This window comes from Carassius gibelio, chromosome A17 (assembly GCF_023724105.1).
Source record: "Carassius gibelio isolate Cgi1373 ecotype wild population from Czech Republic chromosome A17, carGib1.2-hapl.c, whole genome shotgun sequence".
Taxonomy (NCBI): Eukaryota; Metazoa; Chordata; class Actinopteri; order Cypriniformes; family Cyprinidae; genus Carassius; species Carassius gibelio.
Window position 1 is genome coordinate 24,279,556 of NC_068387.1, and position 18,324 is coordinate 24,297,879.

General features: G+C 37.1%; 1 protein-coding gene across 4 annotated transcripts in view; it reads left to right on the forward strand.

Annotated features, from left to right (window-relative positions):
• The first annotated feature begins 378 nt into the window (after nt 1-378).
• Nucleotides 379-18,324, forward strand: part of LOC128031786 (nesprin-1) — a 103,637-nt gene continuing 85,691 nt past the window's right edge. For 2 of the 4 annotated variants that reach the window (XM_052620208.1, XM_052620210.1), the window contains exons 1-21: nt 379-548; nt 1,903-1,964; nt 7,117-7,212; nt 7,349-7,432; nt 9,064-9,156; nt 9,252-9,430; nt 9,575-9,771; nt 11,662-11,771; nt 12,934-12,966; nt 13,144-13,251; nt 13,406-13,543; nt 13,894-14,058; nt 14,149-14,261; nt 14,578-14,746; nt 14,854-14,950; nt 15,999-16,019; nt 16,393-16,595; nt 16,680-16,844; nt 16,986-17,138; nt 17,685-17,828; nt 17,912-18,079. In XM_052620208.1, coding sequence (XP_052476168.1) covers nt 470-548; nt 1,903-1,964; nt 7,117-7,212; nt 7,349-7,432; nt 9,064-9,156; nt 9,252-9,430; nt 9,575-9,771; nt 11,662-11,771; nt 12,934-12,966; nt 13,144-13,251; nt 13,406-13,543; nt 13,894-14,058; nt 14,149-14,261; nt 14,578-14,746; nt 14,854-14,950; nt 15,999-16,019; nt 16,393-16,595; nt 16,680-16,844; nt 16,986-17,138; nt 17,685-17,828; nt 17,912-18,079 — 2,577 coding nt within the window. In that variant the 5' untranslated portion in view covers nt 379-469. The remainder of the gene's footprint in view (nt 549-1,902; nt 1,965-7,116; nt 7,213-7,348; nt 7,433-9,063; nt 9,157-9,251; nt 9,431-9,574; nt 9,772-11,661; nt 11,772-12,933; nt 12,967-13,143; nt 13,252-13,405; nt 13,544-13,893; nt 14,059-14,148; nt 14,262-14,577; nt 14,747-14,853; nt 14,951-15,998; nt 16,020-16,392; nt 16,596-16,679; nt 16,845-16,985; nt 17,139-17,684; nt 17,829-17,911; nt 18,080-18,324) is intronic. The other 2 variants (XM_052620209.1, XM_052620212.1) reach the window with 2 other exon arrangements.

Sequence of the window (18,324 nt, forward strand, 5' to 3'; positions counted from 1 at the left end):
AGCTGTGTAGCACGAGTATTGACCCCCACCCTCCCATATAAATCAGGATAGCACCAGCTGCCTGATGACATCATAGCCCCCTGCGTGCCGATTGGCCGATCAGTGCCATAGCTGGATTGTATTGCTGCAGCTGTGGGATGCTATTAGAACTAGAACAGCCCTGAAAACAGCATCCACACCAGCATGACGCCCCCAGCTCCACCAACAACAGGAAGTCGCCTGGATCCTAAAAACTGCCCTCGATTAGCAGCCTATCCACAGTGAAGGAGAGAGAGAGAGACAACAGGAGGAGGAGGAGGAGGTTTCATCCTCCAGTGCTCAGTTGCGCTGTGTTTTCACACGGAAAGCTCCTCCGCCTGCTCTGTTCTGCTTCCCAGAGGAAATAAAGGATAGTTTTCCTCCCTGGAAAATACATGTGCACTTTCACACATGAAGGATAGAAAGAAACGGAGAGAATGCAGGGCGCACAATGGCCCACTTTAAGGACGTAGCTATGAAAAAGACCACATCTCTGAATCTGGTGACGGGATTCTTTCAGTATCTCCGTGGTAAGTGGGACATCAACATCTCCTCTCTTCTGACAGCGTGGGAGCCACTAGCTCAGCTTTACCTGTAGTCTGTGCTCCACTGAATGTAGGTGAAACAGATGCATGATCCAGATATGCAGTGATGTGTCTCTGGGTCATACGGCTCACTAGACATTATTGGCCAGCTGAGGTCTTCCTCGTCTTCCTCCTCAGGAGAGGTAATCACTGTGTTGGCACGGGTCACGGCTGAACACGAGTGCTGATGCGAACCTCTTTACAGTTGCGCATGTTGGATTATGACGGCTGTGGTGTGCTTAAGGCTGCACCGGAATGCCATGTGAGCTGCAGTACATGGATGCTTCCTATACATGCCCTGTGCATTGCATTAGAACCTGCATGCAAACATAGGATGCTGTCTGTTGTGAATATTACTATCACGCATAAATATGTCTGGTGGGTGTTTGTTGGTGACCTGAATGACCTTATCTATGTCTAAAAATGCTCTGCAAGATTTGTATATTGTGTGAACAGATGTCACAAACTTTCATTACTGCTGTTTGTGAAGTCAAGCATCATTAGTACTTTTGCTCATACTTGGGGTTGATGATTTGGAAAGTATTAAGGAGTTACCGTATTAAACTTTTGCAAACAATTAAAAAAATCGGAAAAAATATATTATAGAAACTTGGGGTGGACACCACCTAGCAACACCCACTACACCCTAGGAACAACTCAGAACATCCTTAAAACTATGTAGCAACCACCCAGCACATATTAGCAACCACTTTAGAACTTCTTTATGGCTACATAGCAGCGGCCTGGCCTTGCATGCAGAATATTTTGCAAATCAATAGTAGCAGTATTTCATCTGCTCAAAACGTGCTAGCAATGCAAATCCATAGAAACAGCCTGTTAGCAACTCAGAACATACTAGCAGCCAAATAGCAATGCTCAGCAACACTCATATACTGTATGTCCTTGAGAGCTTGTGGATTGCACATACATAGACATTCTGAGCATATCCGTGTGTTTTGTTATAGATCTGCATTTATGTTGTTTATGCTGAGAGTATATATGTAATAATGGGAATATTGGCACATGTTTCTGATATGATGTCGATGTTTTTGCTCATGCCACGTGTGGACTCTCAGCTCTCCTGTGCTGGTGAATATCTCCTCTCTCAGTAATGAAAATGTACAGTATTCAGTAGTAAATCCTCTTGCATTTATTTCTCACAAATATGAAAAATAACCAGGTGAGCCAAGATGACTGTGAGCAGAATGAAGAAGACAGGAAAACATAATATCTCACTGGATATTGAAATGTAAAACATATCTGCTCATTTATGCGATTATTTTGCTTCTCTCTTTTGCAGATGAACAGGAGGCAGTGCAGAAAAGAACTTTCACAAAGTGGATTAATTCACACTTGGCCAAGGTAAGATGTTTTGCTGTTTTTTTTTTAGCTTGTAGTATTATTTACGCTGATTACAAAACAACAACAGTGACCCAATACACTACTGGGACACTAAAAAAATGCTTGATTGTTAATGCATTATACAGCAAATATAAAGTGTCTTATGTGCTGGAAAAACTTTTGCATTTATTTTTCTGAGCAGTTTTTTGCTATGAGTTTTAATAAACTGGTGTGGCAATGATTTTTAGTAGATCTGTGAAGTTTTTCTCAAATTGAAAACCACAATCTTTATTTTGAACAGTAGCTTTTTTATTTTATTTACACAATCTTTATTTTTGTTCCTGTTGTTTTAAGAATTAATACTGTTTTTCAGTAAGGAAACATTAAATTGATAAAAACAAAAATTGTTTTGTTGTGAGCTGAAGACTGGAGTAATGGCTGGTAAAAATTCAGCTTTGTCATCAATGTAATAAATTATTAAAATAGAAAACAGTTATTTGAAATTGTAATAATATTTCACAATATTACTATTTTTACTGTATTTGTGATCAACAAAAAGCAGCTTTGGTTAAATGTTTTTCAAAATACCTAACAAATCTTTCAGAATCCAAACTTTGAACTGTTATGTACTATACAAGTTAATCATGTAAAACCTAGCAAACTTGTTTTTGTGTAAATTGTACATGTTTTGTCTTTCTTTAAACCTAAATGACACTTGCTTTTTAAAGCAGTGACATTTAAGTACTAACTACAGTATATAGTATATAATGCTGTTGGAATTACACCAGTGTCTCAAGCAGTGATGGCTGTGTTACTGTCTTCCTGTCTTTCTGACCCATCATCCATGAACAGTGAATGGTTCTTGAGATTTGCTTTGTAGCCTCATATCATAATAACTCTAAAGGGCAAATATCTGTGTAAACGAGTAAAGCTCAGATGATTAAAGGCTGATCGTTGTGCAGGACAGTAAACAGTGAATGAGGGGGCGTAATGCTATAATACTCTAATAAAAAGCGTGCTTGTGCTGTGTGCTTGGAAAATGAATGCTGTGTTGTGATGGACAAGATGAGTGGGTGATCTTGTTTTAGCAGGCTGAGCATGAAAAGATCTCTGAAAATGTGCACTGAATTTCTGAAATGAAGTTGTGATCTGTGAGATATATGGAAGCCAAACATGCTTTGGTAAATTCTAATTATGGCAAAAAAGTAATGACATAAATAGGAAATAATAAAGTTGAAACTGACATGAAAAAAGTTATGATGTAAAGCTGACTTTTTTGCCATAATTAAGTTGAAATTGACATAAAAACATAATTTTAGCAAAAAAGCAATATGACATTAAAAATTGTGATGTATTTAGGATGTACTTATGCCTTCGGAAAGGTTGAGAATGAATGTTTTATAGTATAGTATAGTATAAATCTAATTTGACCTTTCCACAAGTAATCGTTTAATCTCGTAATTGTAACTTTTTATTTCACAATTAGGACTTTTTATCTCATAACTGTAACTTTTATGTCATAATTTTAATTTATGAAAAAAGTCATACTATAAAAATACTTATTGGAATATAATTATATCTTAGGGAAGGTTGATCAATTTGAAGTTTAGTTTGACATTTCTACAAAATTAGAAATGTTATGTCACAATTATGAATTTATATTCCATAATTCAAACGTTTTATCTCATAGTTATGATATACCAAAACATGTTTTCTTATGTGGCTTTCAAATAAGTCTTTTCATATATATTTACTGTATGTATATGTCTGTGTATGCATGTACGTGCAGTGTATGTGAAGGATTTTTTAAATTACCTGTCTGCTTTTGAATCTGGAGAATCTGCAGTGACACTAGAACTTCCTCTAAGTCATGTCTTAATGTTAATATGTAGCAGCAGGGGACAGATTTTTACAGTATGTCTGACAGGTGAAAGCACTTTAACTCGACTGAGACTTTCTTAAGTTATGTGGAAATAAAAACTGAATCTGTGTATGGAGACCAGGGTAATTCTGTCAGGATCCTGCCCTGACAGTCCTGTCCATATTGTCTCTGTTCCATGTTTCTTTTTTTATTTTGTGTCTAAGCACATGGTTCTGTCTTCGTTCGTGTCTGCCACGTGCTCCTCTTGTCCCACCTCCTTGTTACTTCTGGTCACGCCCCCTTGTTTAGCCCTTGTCTGCTTGATTGTTTTCACCTGATCCTCATGTGTACTGCTCTATATACTGGGTTCTCTTTCCTTGTGTCTCTGCTGGTTTGTTTTTGTTGTTTACTTGTCTCTTGGCCCAGAATTTATCCCTTTGAGCTTGATCATCGTTTTTGATCTCTTATCTATTTACTTATATCCTTTTTGGTCTTTAGTTTTGTCTAGTTTAAAAGAAAGGAAAAAAGTTTTTGGCAGACACGAACAAAGACAGAACCATGTGCTTAGACACAAACAAAGAAACATGGAACGGAGAAAATATAGACAGGACTGTCAGGGCAGGACCCTGACAAATTCTGGGAAGATTTGGACACTTTAGGTATGTGCAGATGGCCGTCGAGAGGGACTGGAACAATTCTCAGTGGGAAGAAACATGTTTCGCTCCTGAGGTCTTTGAAGTGTGTGTCCACTGATTTCAGATGCTGTGATTAAGAGTCAAGTTAGGATATAATTATATCATTTTATCATATCTACAAATAACCATTTATCAATAATCAGTTGTTTTCTATAAAGAAAATCAGAATACATTTTTATAATAGTCCCCCATACTTTCTCTAAGACATCAAAACACAAAATTACACCAATAAAGTTGATCTGCTACTCCGCAGTATTATGTATTACTGACTCCTTTAATTGTGACACATTTTTCCTTTACAGCCGATTGGAACCTGGGTTTTGTAAAAACCTCAGTACCTTTTAGTTTGTATCTACTTTTCCTCTTGGTGAATCTGTTTGGCTAATTGTTCAGTAAACTTTCCAGATGAGCTTTATACATTGTGTTTAGAAGGTTATACTCTACCAATATTACATCAATCTAAAGTGAAAAATATGAATATACATAAAAAAGACATAGAGTAGCGTTTTTTCTTAACCAAAAATGTGAAGAAGCACAGTTTTTGGGACCGGCCAAAAAGACACCGTCTTGAAGTGGAAAGAGAAAGCAATTGAAAATTGAAGGAAGTCACTATACTTTTGTTGATGTGTTAGCACATTCCATAGGCGTAATTTGTGTGGGGGATGGGTGGGACATGTCCTCACCACCTGTTTTTTCTAGAGTTGCTTTTTTGATTATTGGTATATAGAAAAAATAATAATAACCTATTTTGGTTATATTTACTATTAATTGCAGGTCTCTGGACTGCGACTGGCTAAATTGTGAGCGGTCACACTGGCGCGACCACCGTGTTGTTCAACGCATTAAAGCTGCCATTTCTGTTGCATATGAGAAACATCAAATGGGAACTTGTTTGAGTGGGTTGAATGTTAACCATTTTCATTTCCAATATAGACCAACTGTAACGATGATAAAATCGTCAAAAAAAAAAAAAAAAAAACTTTCCTCGTGCAACCACTTGAGAAAGTTAGTTGCAAAAGAGCATCCAGTGGGAGGAATGAGACTGGAGCCCTGAATTGCCCCGCTCCCCCTGCCACTGATGATCTAGCACCCCCTCAGCACCTGCGTTCAAAATTCTCTGGCACCGCCCTTGGTACTGTACATCGAGCCAAAATTAAGCTTTTCCAACTCTAAAGGAAAAAATCCAGTCCCCAAGGAAATTAGGTTATTAAATAAAAAAGTAGCAAAAGGAGTTGTGAGGTGTCCCCACAACTTTTCAAAGCAAAGTTACTGTACGCCACTGGCACATAGTAAAGGATGACATCAGCTATTCATTGTTAAAGTCACCTGGTTTTGTACAATGACCCACATGCATAGCATGGTTCTGAAGTAGAGCTGTAGTGAGATGTTGTGAGTGTTTTTGCTCCTCCCTCTCTCCTCATTATGCGTGATTAGTTGCTTTTGTGACTGGGCATTTTACAGCTCACAAAGAGAGGATAATCTGACACAAATGGTGGGTTTAAGTATTCCAGTCAGCACAGATTGCACTGAGGGGCCTTTGTTCCACACAATCTGCTGCAAAACACGACTATGAATGTTTGAAGATTCTGAGTAATGTTTGCAGCCAGTGGGTCCACTGCAGTCCATATAGACAGCACACGCTCACTGCATACTAACTGAGCTGCAGAATATGTTATGTAATGCTTCATGAGTCTGCAGATGCCTGCTGTTCTTCCAGATTTCGTCGCTGTCTGTTTGTGCGCTGGTTGGCCTGTCTGTCTCACTCTATTTTTGGTTTGTTTTATTGAACAAAATAAATCTTGATTTACATTTCTTGGTTCCTTTATTATTTATATTTTCTCAATAGTCAGCATGACCAAAGCAAATGTGTTTGCACATGATGATCTGTTTTGGTTTGACCTCTGGTAGATCTGTTATCTTTTCCTATTGTGTCAATTTCCTTTAAAATTTTAAAGCACATTTGCTTTTTTTTTGTGATGTTTGTACAGAAGCAGCTGAACTGAGATTTTAAAGATAAACCCAGTTATATCATTATAAATAATATGATATAATATTTCAGTGTATTTCAAAATGCTATTTATTCCTGTGATGTACAGCTAAATTTTCAGCCTCATTACTCCAGTCTTCAGTGACACAGAAATCATTCTAATATGCTGATTTGAACAACCATTTGTCATTATCATTAAAACAATTGTGCCGCTTAATATTTTTGCAGAAATATGTATTATACGATAAATAGAAAGTTCAAACAATGTAGAAATAATTTGTACATAATAAATGTCTTTTTTTCCAGTTTAATACCTTCCTGTTGAATAAAAGTAATAAGTAACATTTTACTAACATCAAACTGAACGATCCACATATTCATATAAAAAAGCATTTACATTTCCCTGTGAATATTCCACTGCTTCAACATGAAAAATAGATTTGCATTTAGTTTATTTTTGTTCGAGTTTCATCTGCCTACACGAATTGCATTTCCAGTCTTTCTGTGATCGCAAGTTTGAATGCTGTTATTCAGAGTAGAAGCATGAAAAAAGCAGAAGCATGCAACACATTTATAAGAGTTTATTAAGTTCCCAGTTTATTTGATCCTCTTCTTTTTGTCCTTTTCCAGCACAAACCTCCTTTTGAAATCAGCGACCTCTTTGAGGACATCAAGGATGGGGTGAAACTGCTGGCTCTGTTAGAAGTGCTGTCTGGACAGAGATTAGTAAGTGTTTCTGCGATTATCACTGTGTGAAGCCTCTGCATTGAGCACAGCAGCAGCTGCAGTGCATCTTCAGTCTGTTTAATGCCAAGATGATAGGTCCTGCTTCCTTCAATAAACATTTAGTATTTCCCTGCAGCCATGCGAACAGGGCCGCCAACTCAGAAGGATCCACTGGGTGTCCAACATAGGCACAGCTCTTAAGTTCCTGGAGGGAAGGAAGGTAGGTGACTGTCTCACTGAACTGCTCATCTGTCTTAATAATCACTGATATTCTGTATAACACTCCCAGCTAGGTCATTCCTCTTTTGCAGCACCTTTTAAAGTCTAGCTTTAAAAAATAAATATACTTGTGCTATAATTTAAAGAAGTATTTCTAGAACAGGATATACCAGACTATGCTCTGGTAAACATCAGGGAAGGACAAGAAATGAACAGGATAGAAATTAAAGCTAAAGTTAGTCTTTGACAGATAGTTTACATGAACTTTCAAATTAACTTAATATTTTTCCATCTTTTGATATATGAAACTGATTTGTGTAAATTGACCAATTATGTCTGCAGCAAACCAATAGCACAAAGATCACAGAATCCATTAAATCCATCGATTATACTCTTGTTTTCCGACCAAACATGATGCTGCTTCCACAAAATAGGGATTTTTTAAACAAGACATGATATGGAAGAAAAAGATAAATTGACTGTCAGTTACAATAATGTATTATTTTTATATATTTAATATATATTTTATTTAAAAAGTTACATTTTAAACTTGTTTTATTATTTTTTTAATTATTTAATTATTTATTATTTATTTATATTTAAGATTTGTTTATCCTTAACGAAGGTGCATTTATTTGATAAAAATACTGAAGTAATATGTGAAATATTATTATAATTTAAAAAAAACTGTATTCAATTTTAATCTATTGTAAAATATATATTGTACTGCAATTTATTCCTTTGATGCAGAGCAGAATTCCTCCAGTCATCTTCAGAGATCATTCTTATATACTGATATGATGCTCAAGAAACATTTCTGATTATCAGTGTTGAAAATTGTTGTGCTGCTTAATATTTGTGTGGAAACCAAGATAAATATTTTTTTTTCTGGATTCTTTGATGAATAGAAAGTTCAAAAAAACAGCATTTATTTGAAAAAATACATTTCTTAACTGGATCAATTGAATGCATACTTGCTAAGTAAAAGTATAAAAAATATCTGACTGTATAGTAGGAATGATCGAGGCATATCTGCAGTCCTATCTGATCATTGAATATGTTGTATGTCCCATTCCAGCGTCTGTCATCAAACTGCATCTCTAACTCTGTCCTTACCATGTCTTGTCTTTGTGTACCGAGGGTCTCTGGTCAGTACTTCTCCTAGTCACAGTTCTCACAAACATCTGCGTTTGATGATGCATACCATAAGCAGCGAGCAACTCCATGATTTACTGTTCTCTGCTGTAGCTGCTACTGGCTGAAAGAGCTGCAATCATTTTTAGAAAGCTTGTTTCTCTAAAGCATCTCTTTTGATGTACATGACTGGTTGACCATGCATTTTATTTTTCCTCTTCACTCACATGTTCCTCAAATACTCGTGCATTTATATTTGCTTATTCCCAAAGAAGTGAATATGTCTGGCTACTTTAAAGTCGACATGAAATCAAAATGGACCCTGTTTACTTTCTTTAAGCACGTCCCTGGTGTTATTCTGCATGATTCATCAGCAGATAGTGCTGGTTTAGACTGGCCTGTTCGCACTGACCTGTAGATAATATGTGTGTTACATTGATATTTTCAAATGATTTAGCCATTTAGGACTTTCTAACATGCAAAATATTTATTTTCCAGATCAAACTAGTCAATATCAACGCCACTGACATTGCTGATGGACGCCCGTCCATTGTCTTGGGGCTGACATGGACCATTATCCTCTATTTTCAGGTAATGTTTGCCAGTTATGGTGGTAGGATCTGGAACATTGCCATATGTCTGTGTTTACCTGAGTTTTAAGGGTCTACCTTCACAAACGTTTGCAGATTGAGGAGTTGACCAGTAATCTTCCAGCCCTTCAGGCTTTATCCAGCAGTGCGTCTTCGGTGGACAGCATGGCCGGCTCGGAGACGGGAAGCCCACCTGTGAAACGCAAAGTGATGACCAAGTTTCAGGGGAGCGCCAAAAAAGCCCTGCTCAGATGGGTCCAAAGCACAGCGACCAAGTATGTCAACCAAGTATTATATCAACTGAAGGAGAATGTTTGAGATAAATACGATATCTTTTGATGGTTTAAATGGATCATTTGAAATTAATGTTGAATTGTGTATAAAAAAGGCCCCTAAGAGTCATTATTTAATCTCTCAAGGAGTCTTGGGATTGAAGTTAAAGACTTCGGTCCGAGTTGGCGCAGCGGTGTGGCCTTCCATTCTGTAATTCATGCCATTCGGCCAGATCTCGTGGACATGGACATCGTGAGACAAAGGAGTAATCGTGAGAACTTGGAAGAGGCCTTCAGTGTGGCAGAAAATGAACTGGGAATACCACGTTTACTAGATCCTGAAGGTACTGATGTGACTTATTTTACTCCAAAATCTCTCCAGTTTCTTTTGGGATGAACAGCTTACAACTTACAATGTCAACTTACAAAACATCACTGTGGTATTACCATGTTTTTTTGATAATGGATCTATGGGAATACCTTTTAAGTCATGTAAAATGGTAATATAATGCCATTCTTTTAAATCATCTTGGATACCATGGTATTTTAATGTAGGACTCATTCAGTACAATTATGTATAGAGGGTTATTTAACTAAAACTAAAACCATAAAAACTTGTTATTTGAAGTAAAAAATTAACCAAAAATAAAATAATATATAAATAAAATAGATTATTTCATTTTTTATTTCATATGGTTGCCAATTCAACATTTCTTATTTTCATTTATTTGATGTACTAAAATAAGTAAAACTAAAACTGAAAAAAAAAACATGTAGCTATTAGTGCTGTGCGATTTATTGAAATCGAAATAAAATCGCGATTTGAGTGTGCGTGATTTCTAAATCGCTTTATAGCACGATTTTCTGCAGCCCCGACCTCCCACAGTATGTTATCTGAACCAATCAGGATGCAGCGCACCTAAGTGGAGCGCGAGAACAGAGCAGACTGGGCATATGCCTAACTCAGGTTCACACACTCTGTGATACGTAGCCTTTTTTTTTTCGAGACCATGTTAACGGAACAGAACGTTCACACTGCACGCGGTAAAAGACGAGAACAGAAAAGGTTATAAATAGAAAGGTGCGAAAAGATTTTATATCTTGCACATGAGCACAGAGAGAGTTGTGAGTGCACACAAGGAAAGGAAACACGTTTTAAGGCAGAGCACGCGCATCTGGAAATCTGCGTGCGAGCGGATAGATTCGCGCTTGTGCATTATTTTAATGTGCTTTCGCGTTACAATAATGCGTTCTCGTTGCTGCTTCTGAACCGGAGTACGTGTGAACCTTGGGCAATAAATATATTGGGCAAAACATATAACACCTGAGGCACCGCTACAGTGACCGATGCATGGCCAAAAAAAAACAATAAAAACATCCCTGAACACGGGTTTTATTTTATTTTTTTATTATAATTTTTTTGCCATATGTCTAGATTTTGTTTCACATCTTTACTTTGTGATTATTTTGACTTAAGTCTCTTCTAGAGACATGTTACAACTTTTTGATAAAGCTTTCATTGGTTTTCTTTTGGAAATATGTTTCAAATTTATACTGAAGGCATTTATGACTGTAAAACATGTCTGTGTGTGTCAAAATCGTGATTAAAATTGAAATCGCAAAATTGATCAAAAAAATCGTGATAGATCTTTTTGGTCCATATCACACAGCCCTACTAGCTATATTAACATACAGAACAAAATTACTTAAACTTAATTAAAATTAAAGTGGAAATTTTTTAAATAACTGTAATATAATATAATAATAATAGCATAGTATAGTATAGTAGAGTATAGTATTGTATCATATAGTATAGGATAGCGTATGGTATAAGCATCTGATAACATGAGTGTGGCACCAGTACTAATGTTGTGTGGATAATAATGTAGATTGAGTCAATGATCTATTGTGGTTTGAAGAGCCACTCATTGGTTTTGAGTTTGATGTGAATAGACACTGCTTCATTATACTGGGCATGCTCCATTATCAGGCCTCGTTACAGACAGACGCTCTTATAGTTTCTTATGTAGGTCATGCTGCTATTCAAGCATGACATCAGGCCAGATAACAGACTAGCATGACATCATGATGTGATTTTATAGAGGCCCTTTGAAGAGGCTATAAAAAGCCTAATTTGACTCTTCAGGTCAGTGGATCGTCTAATATGACAGTCACCTGATGATGCACAGTAAAACTCAAACTAAAACAGCAGAATGGTTTTGTCTTCATTGCAGATGTGGATGTGGACAAGCCTGATGAGAAATCCATAATGACATACGTAGCTCAGTTCCTGAAGCACTACCCAGATCCCCAGCAGTCCGAGACAGATGGACAGCAAGAGGAGGTACGCTTTAGTGCTTACGCTCATGTATGAGCTAAAAATACACTAGCCGCTTGCTGTTGTTATTTACTGCAGTCACTGCTGTAGAGCTTCTTCATCAGTCACTAACATTACTGTAGTCCATCACAATGTGGAAGGAAGGAATCATTTTCCTTTAGACTCAAACCCATAATGCATTGCTCTGTGTGCTCACTCTGTATCTCTGTCTGTGTCAATCGCCGTGCACTTTCGTAGCTGGTTCGTTCCATTCCTCCATTCGCTCTCTCTATCCCAGCTCTACAGGTAAGAGTTGATTACGTCTCACCAGCATGAGGTTCATTTAGTGAATGGGACATTCTCAAGAAACAATGGCATATGTGCTGGTAAAGTGTAAACCCTATCATAGTAACTTATTAAATCACGTGAACATGCATATGCTTATAATAGAATATAAAATACAATGGATAATTGATCATATAAATACTTGGAATAATTATTAATAAATTGTACAGTATAACTGTGAATAACATTGACAGTGCTCATTCAGAACATGTTTTGAGAAAACCAAATTACATTCAAAATGGTTTGGGGTTAAAAAGATATGTGCAAACATTTCTAAAAAATATTATTTTAAGTTTTAGTCAGAAAGCATCACTGGACACACATTTTTGACAATTAAAAAAAAAACATTTTATTTATTAAAGGCAGATATGTCATAGCATAAGAACAAAAAGTGTATAAAAAAGTGACATTTGCATATGTATCAACATACTTAATATAAACATTTAAAAAATGACATAGTGGAAGCATAATATTTGTATTAAAATATTTAATTCAATTGATTTATTTTTATTCTATATAATTTTATCCTTTTTTAAATTCTCAAAGTAAAACAGAAAATAAACACATGTACAGTACACTGACAGATGAAAAGCAAATATTTCATACTAAAATTAATCTGTTTAATTTGTTGTTTAAATTTACCAAATAAGATCAGTATTTTTTTAATGAAATGAGTAATAAGTTCTGCGGACAGATATAACACACAGATGTCACTGTTTGCTGAGAATGGTCTGTCAATGGTGGATACTCTCTGAGTGTTTCCTCTCTTTCTGGCTTTTATCTTGCTAACGTCTTGACTGTGTTATGTTTGCATCTCTTGATGTGTCTTTGCTCTCCTGGACAGTATGATCCACAAGATATTGAGCTATTGCTTGAGGTATGTGTATAATAACAGCTCTGCATTATGATCTGTACTCTTCTTTGCACTCTCTCCTAGTTTTCATTGTTTCACACTGCTGTGTTACCTTCTGTGGGTTCTTGTTATGAGGGTTTCTTGCTGAATACCTGCTAAGCGAGTGATAAAGCGTTGTTTCTTTCTGTCTGATGTGCACAGCGAGAGGAACGCAAGGTGCTGAGGGAGGTGAAGGTCTGGCTGGATCAGCTAGAGAGAGATTTACTGCATGCACAGGGATCTGAAGAGAGTCTCACCGACAAATATCAGGTGGACACCAGAATTAAACAGGCTGTTTTTGCTACTTCAGTTTGCAATTGAGCTCTGTCATGATTGGCTAAACTCTTGTTTTTGAAAAGAGTTTTGAGTTTGCTATAAGCTCAGATGTATTTATTTCTCCTCTATCCTTCTTCTTTGACTGCAGGCTTTTAAGAGTTACCGTGTGCAGTATGAGATGAGAAAGAAACAGATCGAGTCTCTTTTGCAGCCGGTGCACAAGGACGGAAAACTGTCCGTGGACCAGGCCGTGGTCAAACAGGCCTGGGATCACGTGTCTGTCAGGGTGCGTGCTTTAAAGTGTTTGTTCACTATAACACCATTCGAGGAAATATTGTAGTATCATGCTCTTCTTAGTTTAAAAGTACATAAAAGTACTTTTAACTCTGAACTTTTCCGCTGTGCTTCTCTGGTTGTCATTAGCTGTAATGAAGTGTGAATTAGAGCACTGACCGTGGATACAGGGTTCATTACTGAGGAAAGAGGACAGGCACACAGAGACGGTTTTGTTTAAAGGAACAGAGATGTCCACTGTCCAGACACTTGACAGTTTGAAGAGACCTCACAGACATTGAACAGCTTTCAAAGCAGATCTCTCCTTTTCATATCTGCGATGCTTTTGTGTGTCTTGCGCAGCTCTTAGACTGGCACATCGTTCTGGATAAGTCTTTGCCGGGGCCTCTGGGAGTGATTGGAGCCTGGCTGCATCGTGCTGAACTTTCCATGAGAGAAGACATTCCCATTCAACAGGCCCACGAAGAGACGGCCAACATCATCCACAGGAAACTGGAACAGCACACGGTAGATGCAGGGACTTTTTTCTTTCTTAAGGATCTTGCTCTAATCACTGCGCAGCTAAAATGAAAAACACTGTCTGTGCTTTCTGTGCAGGAGGTTTTGAAGAATTTGGAGGGACACCGACAGACATTTCAACAGATTCACAGAGACCGATCCGTAAACGGCGTCCCGGTTCCTTCAGAGCAGCTTCAGGACATGGCAGAAAGGTTAAATCTGATGACTTTAAGTTTCATTTAACTGTTTAAAGAAAACATGAAACAGCATTTGTTTCAAATTTTTTTTACAAGATTTTCTTTTATAAAACATTTCTGACACATGTTGCATGGTTACGTCCATAGAAAAGAAAGTCTTTTAAGAGATTATTGCATTTTGAAGAAAACAATCTTTTAATGAATCATGCACAATAAGACCAACATTTTTGTGTTAACTTTAATGTTAACTTTATATACAGCAATTATGGAAACTAAAGACTCAAAATCCCATAGTTTACTGCTATATTACTCATATTTAATGTTTGCACAGGTTTAATTTCGTGTCCACATCATCTCACGTCCATCTGATTAAGTTTGAGTTCTGGGAGTTGAAGTACCGTCTCATGGCGTTTCTCATGCTGGCCGAGTCAAAGCTCAAATCCTGGATCATTAAATACGGCCGGCGGGACTCAGTGGAGCTTCTTCTGCAAAATTATATCGTACGTCCTCCAGCGTATTTAATAAACTCTTTTAATCTGCTTTATAAAAATGATTCAGCTGACATATTATGAAACATCTTCCCATTACTGTCCTCTTTTGCACACAGGCGTTCATCGAAGGCCATAAGTTCTTCGAGCAGTATGAAACCACGTTCCAGACTCTGAAACAAGCTGCAGACTCCTACTTGAAATCTGGGGATTCAGGTAAGATACATCGCACTTTCAGCCATTTTTCTTCCGAGGCTGGAGATTCATGAAGCTTTTTAGAGTCATTCCCTGGCAGCGATTCTGAGCTCCAGCAGACAAAATGAGCCTGTTGCTTTGTGATCAGCCTCCTCCTGTCACACGTCCTTGAAACATATACTCTGGAGCAATATTATATCTTAGAGAATTATATTTGACTCACATCTGATGGTCTTCTTTGACGTGATAGTAATCCTAATATAAAGATACTAAATACAAAAAAAAAAGTTTTCTTGCATTGATGCATTTCACCTATCTGGACAAGGCATATATATATATGTGTGTGTGTGTGTGTGTGTGTCGCTGGTGTATATTTGTAGCAATAGCCAAAAATACATTGTATGAGTCAAAATGAATACATTTTTATTTTATCCCAAAAATCATTAGGTTATGAAGACATAAAGATGTTTTATAAATTTCCTAACATACATACATAAATACATCAAAACTTGATACTTTTATTAGTAAGACGCATTGCTAAGAATAAATTTGGACAACTTTTAAGGTGATTTTCTCAATATTTTTTATTTTTTTGCACCCTCAGATTCCAGATTTTCAAATAGTTGTATCTTGGCCAAATATTGTCTCAAAAGAAATTGAGGTTTTAATTCAGCCAGGATGTATTAAACTATTCTAGTATTGAACTTTCTATTAATCTTATGACTGGAGTAATAATGCTGAAAACTCACCATCACAGTAATAAATTACATTTCAAAATTTTAATTTTATTTTACATTTACATTTCATTTTTTGGATTAAATATGTAGGGATAAATGCTAATATAATACAAAAAATGTGAGAAAAAACCTTTCCCCCCAAAATAATTTTGAAACGAATTAAAAGACAATATCATTGCAAAATAGATTTTCTTATTTTGATAATTTTGTAAAATGTCAAGAAACATGACCTGGACATGTAATGGCTGGGCTTTATTAATATGTTTACCTGACTAAATACCATACCATATTGAGTGTAATAGATAATGTGGTTTATCTATTTCATATTCTAGGCAGTAGAATCCCCAAGAGAGGTGAGTTTAGAGGAACCAGAGTACTCTCTAACATAGTGACTGTTTAGATCATGTGGTTGATCTTGATTGACGTGTGTAACATCACAATACACTGATTTAACTTCTACTAACCCTTCCTGTCAGTTCACTTAGGTTGACGGTACACGGGGCAACTTTTTGAGTATCCAGACAGATGTTTGCTATCCATTCCTAATGTGAAACTCCCCAAACGAAATTGCTCAAGAAGATGCCCCGTGTATCCTCAGTAGCTGATACTGTAATCCACAACAGTAGGCACTGTCCTGACTCTAGGGATTGATTTGTGTGCAACTCATAAATCACACTGGGAAATGCATTTGTGTTCGGTGTTAATCATAATGTGATTTGATTTCAGCTGAGGAGGTAGAAGGCGTGAATAAGTTTCTGAGCGATGCGACAGCGCAGTGGAAGAACCTGTCAGTGGAGGTGCGCAGCGTCCGCAGCATGCTGGAGGAAGTGATCTGCAACTGGGAGAAATACAGCAGCACAGTGGCCAGTCTGCAGGCCTGGCTGGAGGACGCCGAGAAGATGCTCAACCAGTCAGAGAGCGACAAACGGGTGCGTGGAAAGAGTGTGTGGCTTTCACATGAAACGCTGTGGATTGAAATCTGTTGTGTATAAAGAGCGTGAATTCTTCTGCAGGAGTTTTTCCGCAATCTTCCACACTGGATTCAGCAGCACATGGACATGAATGATGCTGGAAACTTCCTGATTGAGACGTGCGATGAGACCGTGTCTCGAGAACTGAAACAGCAGTTGCTGCTTCTCAACGGCCGATGGAGAGAGCTGTTTGTCAAAGTCAAACATGTAAGACGCCAAGCATTTCGTTTTTATTTCTCAAGTCAAGGTTTCTTTCACCCAACACATGCATAATTTAGTTTCTCATGACTATTTTCATTTGTTGAAATAATATAATGTAAATATAACATGATGATTTTTTTTTCTTAGTATGCGAGAGCAGATGGAGTGGACAAGCTGAGAAAAGATTATGACGATGGGATTGAAGCTTTAAAAGAATTTATCGACTCGGCTAACGAGAGGATGGACACTCCAGTTCAAGTTTCATTTCTGAACATACGGACACATCTACAAGACATTGAGGTAATCAGAGTTTACATAGCTGGTGCTCCCGGAATACTTGATTCTGATTGGTCGATTGCAGCGTCTACCACTTTAAAGTGATAAAACCTGTAGAATTTGTCATTTTGAGCAGCTGACTGTGTGTTGACCGAGTTATAAATCAGGCTACTGTTCAAAAGTTTGGAGTCGGTTCAGAAAAAAAAAACCCCTTATACAATAAAATTGTGAAATATTATTTTTATTTAAAATAGCCATTCCCTTTTGTAGTATATTTTTAAGTGTAAAATATATTCCTCCAGTCTTCACTGTCACACGATCTTTCAGAAATCATTCTAATATGCTGATTTGCTGCTCAAGAAACATTTTTTATTATTTTCAAAGTTATTTTTCAAGATTCTGTGATGAGTTGAAAATTCAAAAGAGCAGTGTTTATTTGGAATAGAAACCTTTTGTAACACTTTAAATATCTTACTCTCATTTTTAAACAATTTAATGCTTCCAAACGCACTGGCCAGAAACTTGAAAAACATTATGCAGATTATGCAAATGTCATTTTATTTTCTGTAGGACATCAAGCTTAAAGTGCCGTCCATGGAGGCGGCGTACAAGACGGCCACACGTAACGCACAGCAGCTGACCAAAGACCTCACAGAGGAAGAGATCGCTCGGATGCTGGCTACCATGACAAACATCAAGGATGAGATCAGCAAGGTGCCAGGCCTGTATTTTCCCTCATGCACTGCCGCATTAGAGCATTATCACACCATCTCACATTATGATGTCGTCTTATTCAGATCAGAGAAAGAGCTCTGCCTCTGCTGAGGGACTCCCAGACCATGCTGCCGCCGTTAGAGGAAATGGAGAAGCATATCACCGGCTTCTACCAGTCGCTGGAGAAGGCGAGCCGCATCACTTCCTCCCGGGACTCCGAGGCTCCAGGAGACTTCAAGCTGAAGTGTCAGGTGACTAAAGGACTATGGGTTATGTGACAGCAAGCTTTTAGTGTCATGATTCTGCTTGCACATCCTTAAAGACATATTCCCAATTAAAAAATAAATAGCAAGATTTACATTTATAAAATATCTGCAAGTAATATATCATTCGATAAAGTAAAGAAGCAGTTAAAACCAGGGTTATTATACTGTAGTTAACTAAAACCAGAAACAGAAACATTACTGTTAACTAAATTAAAATATTAAAAAAATAT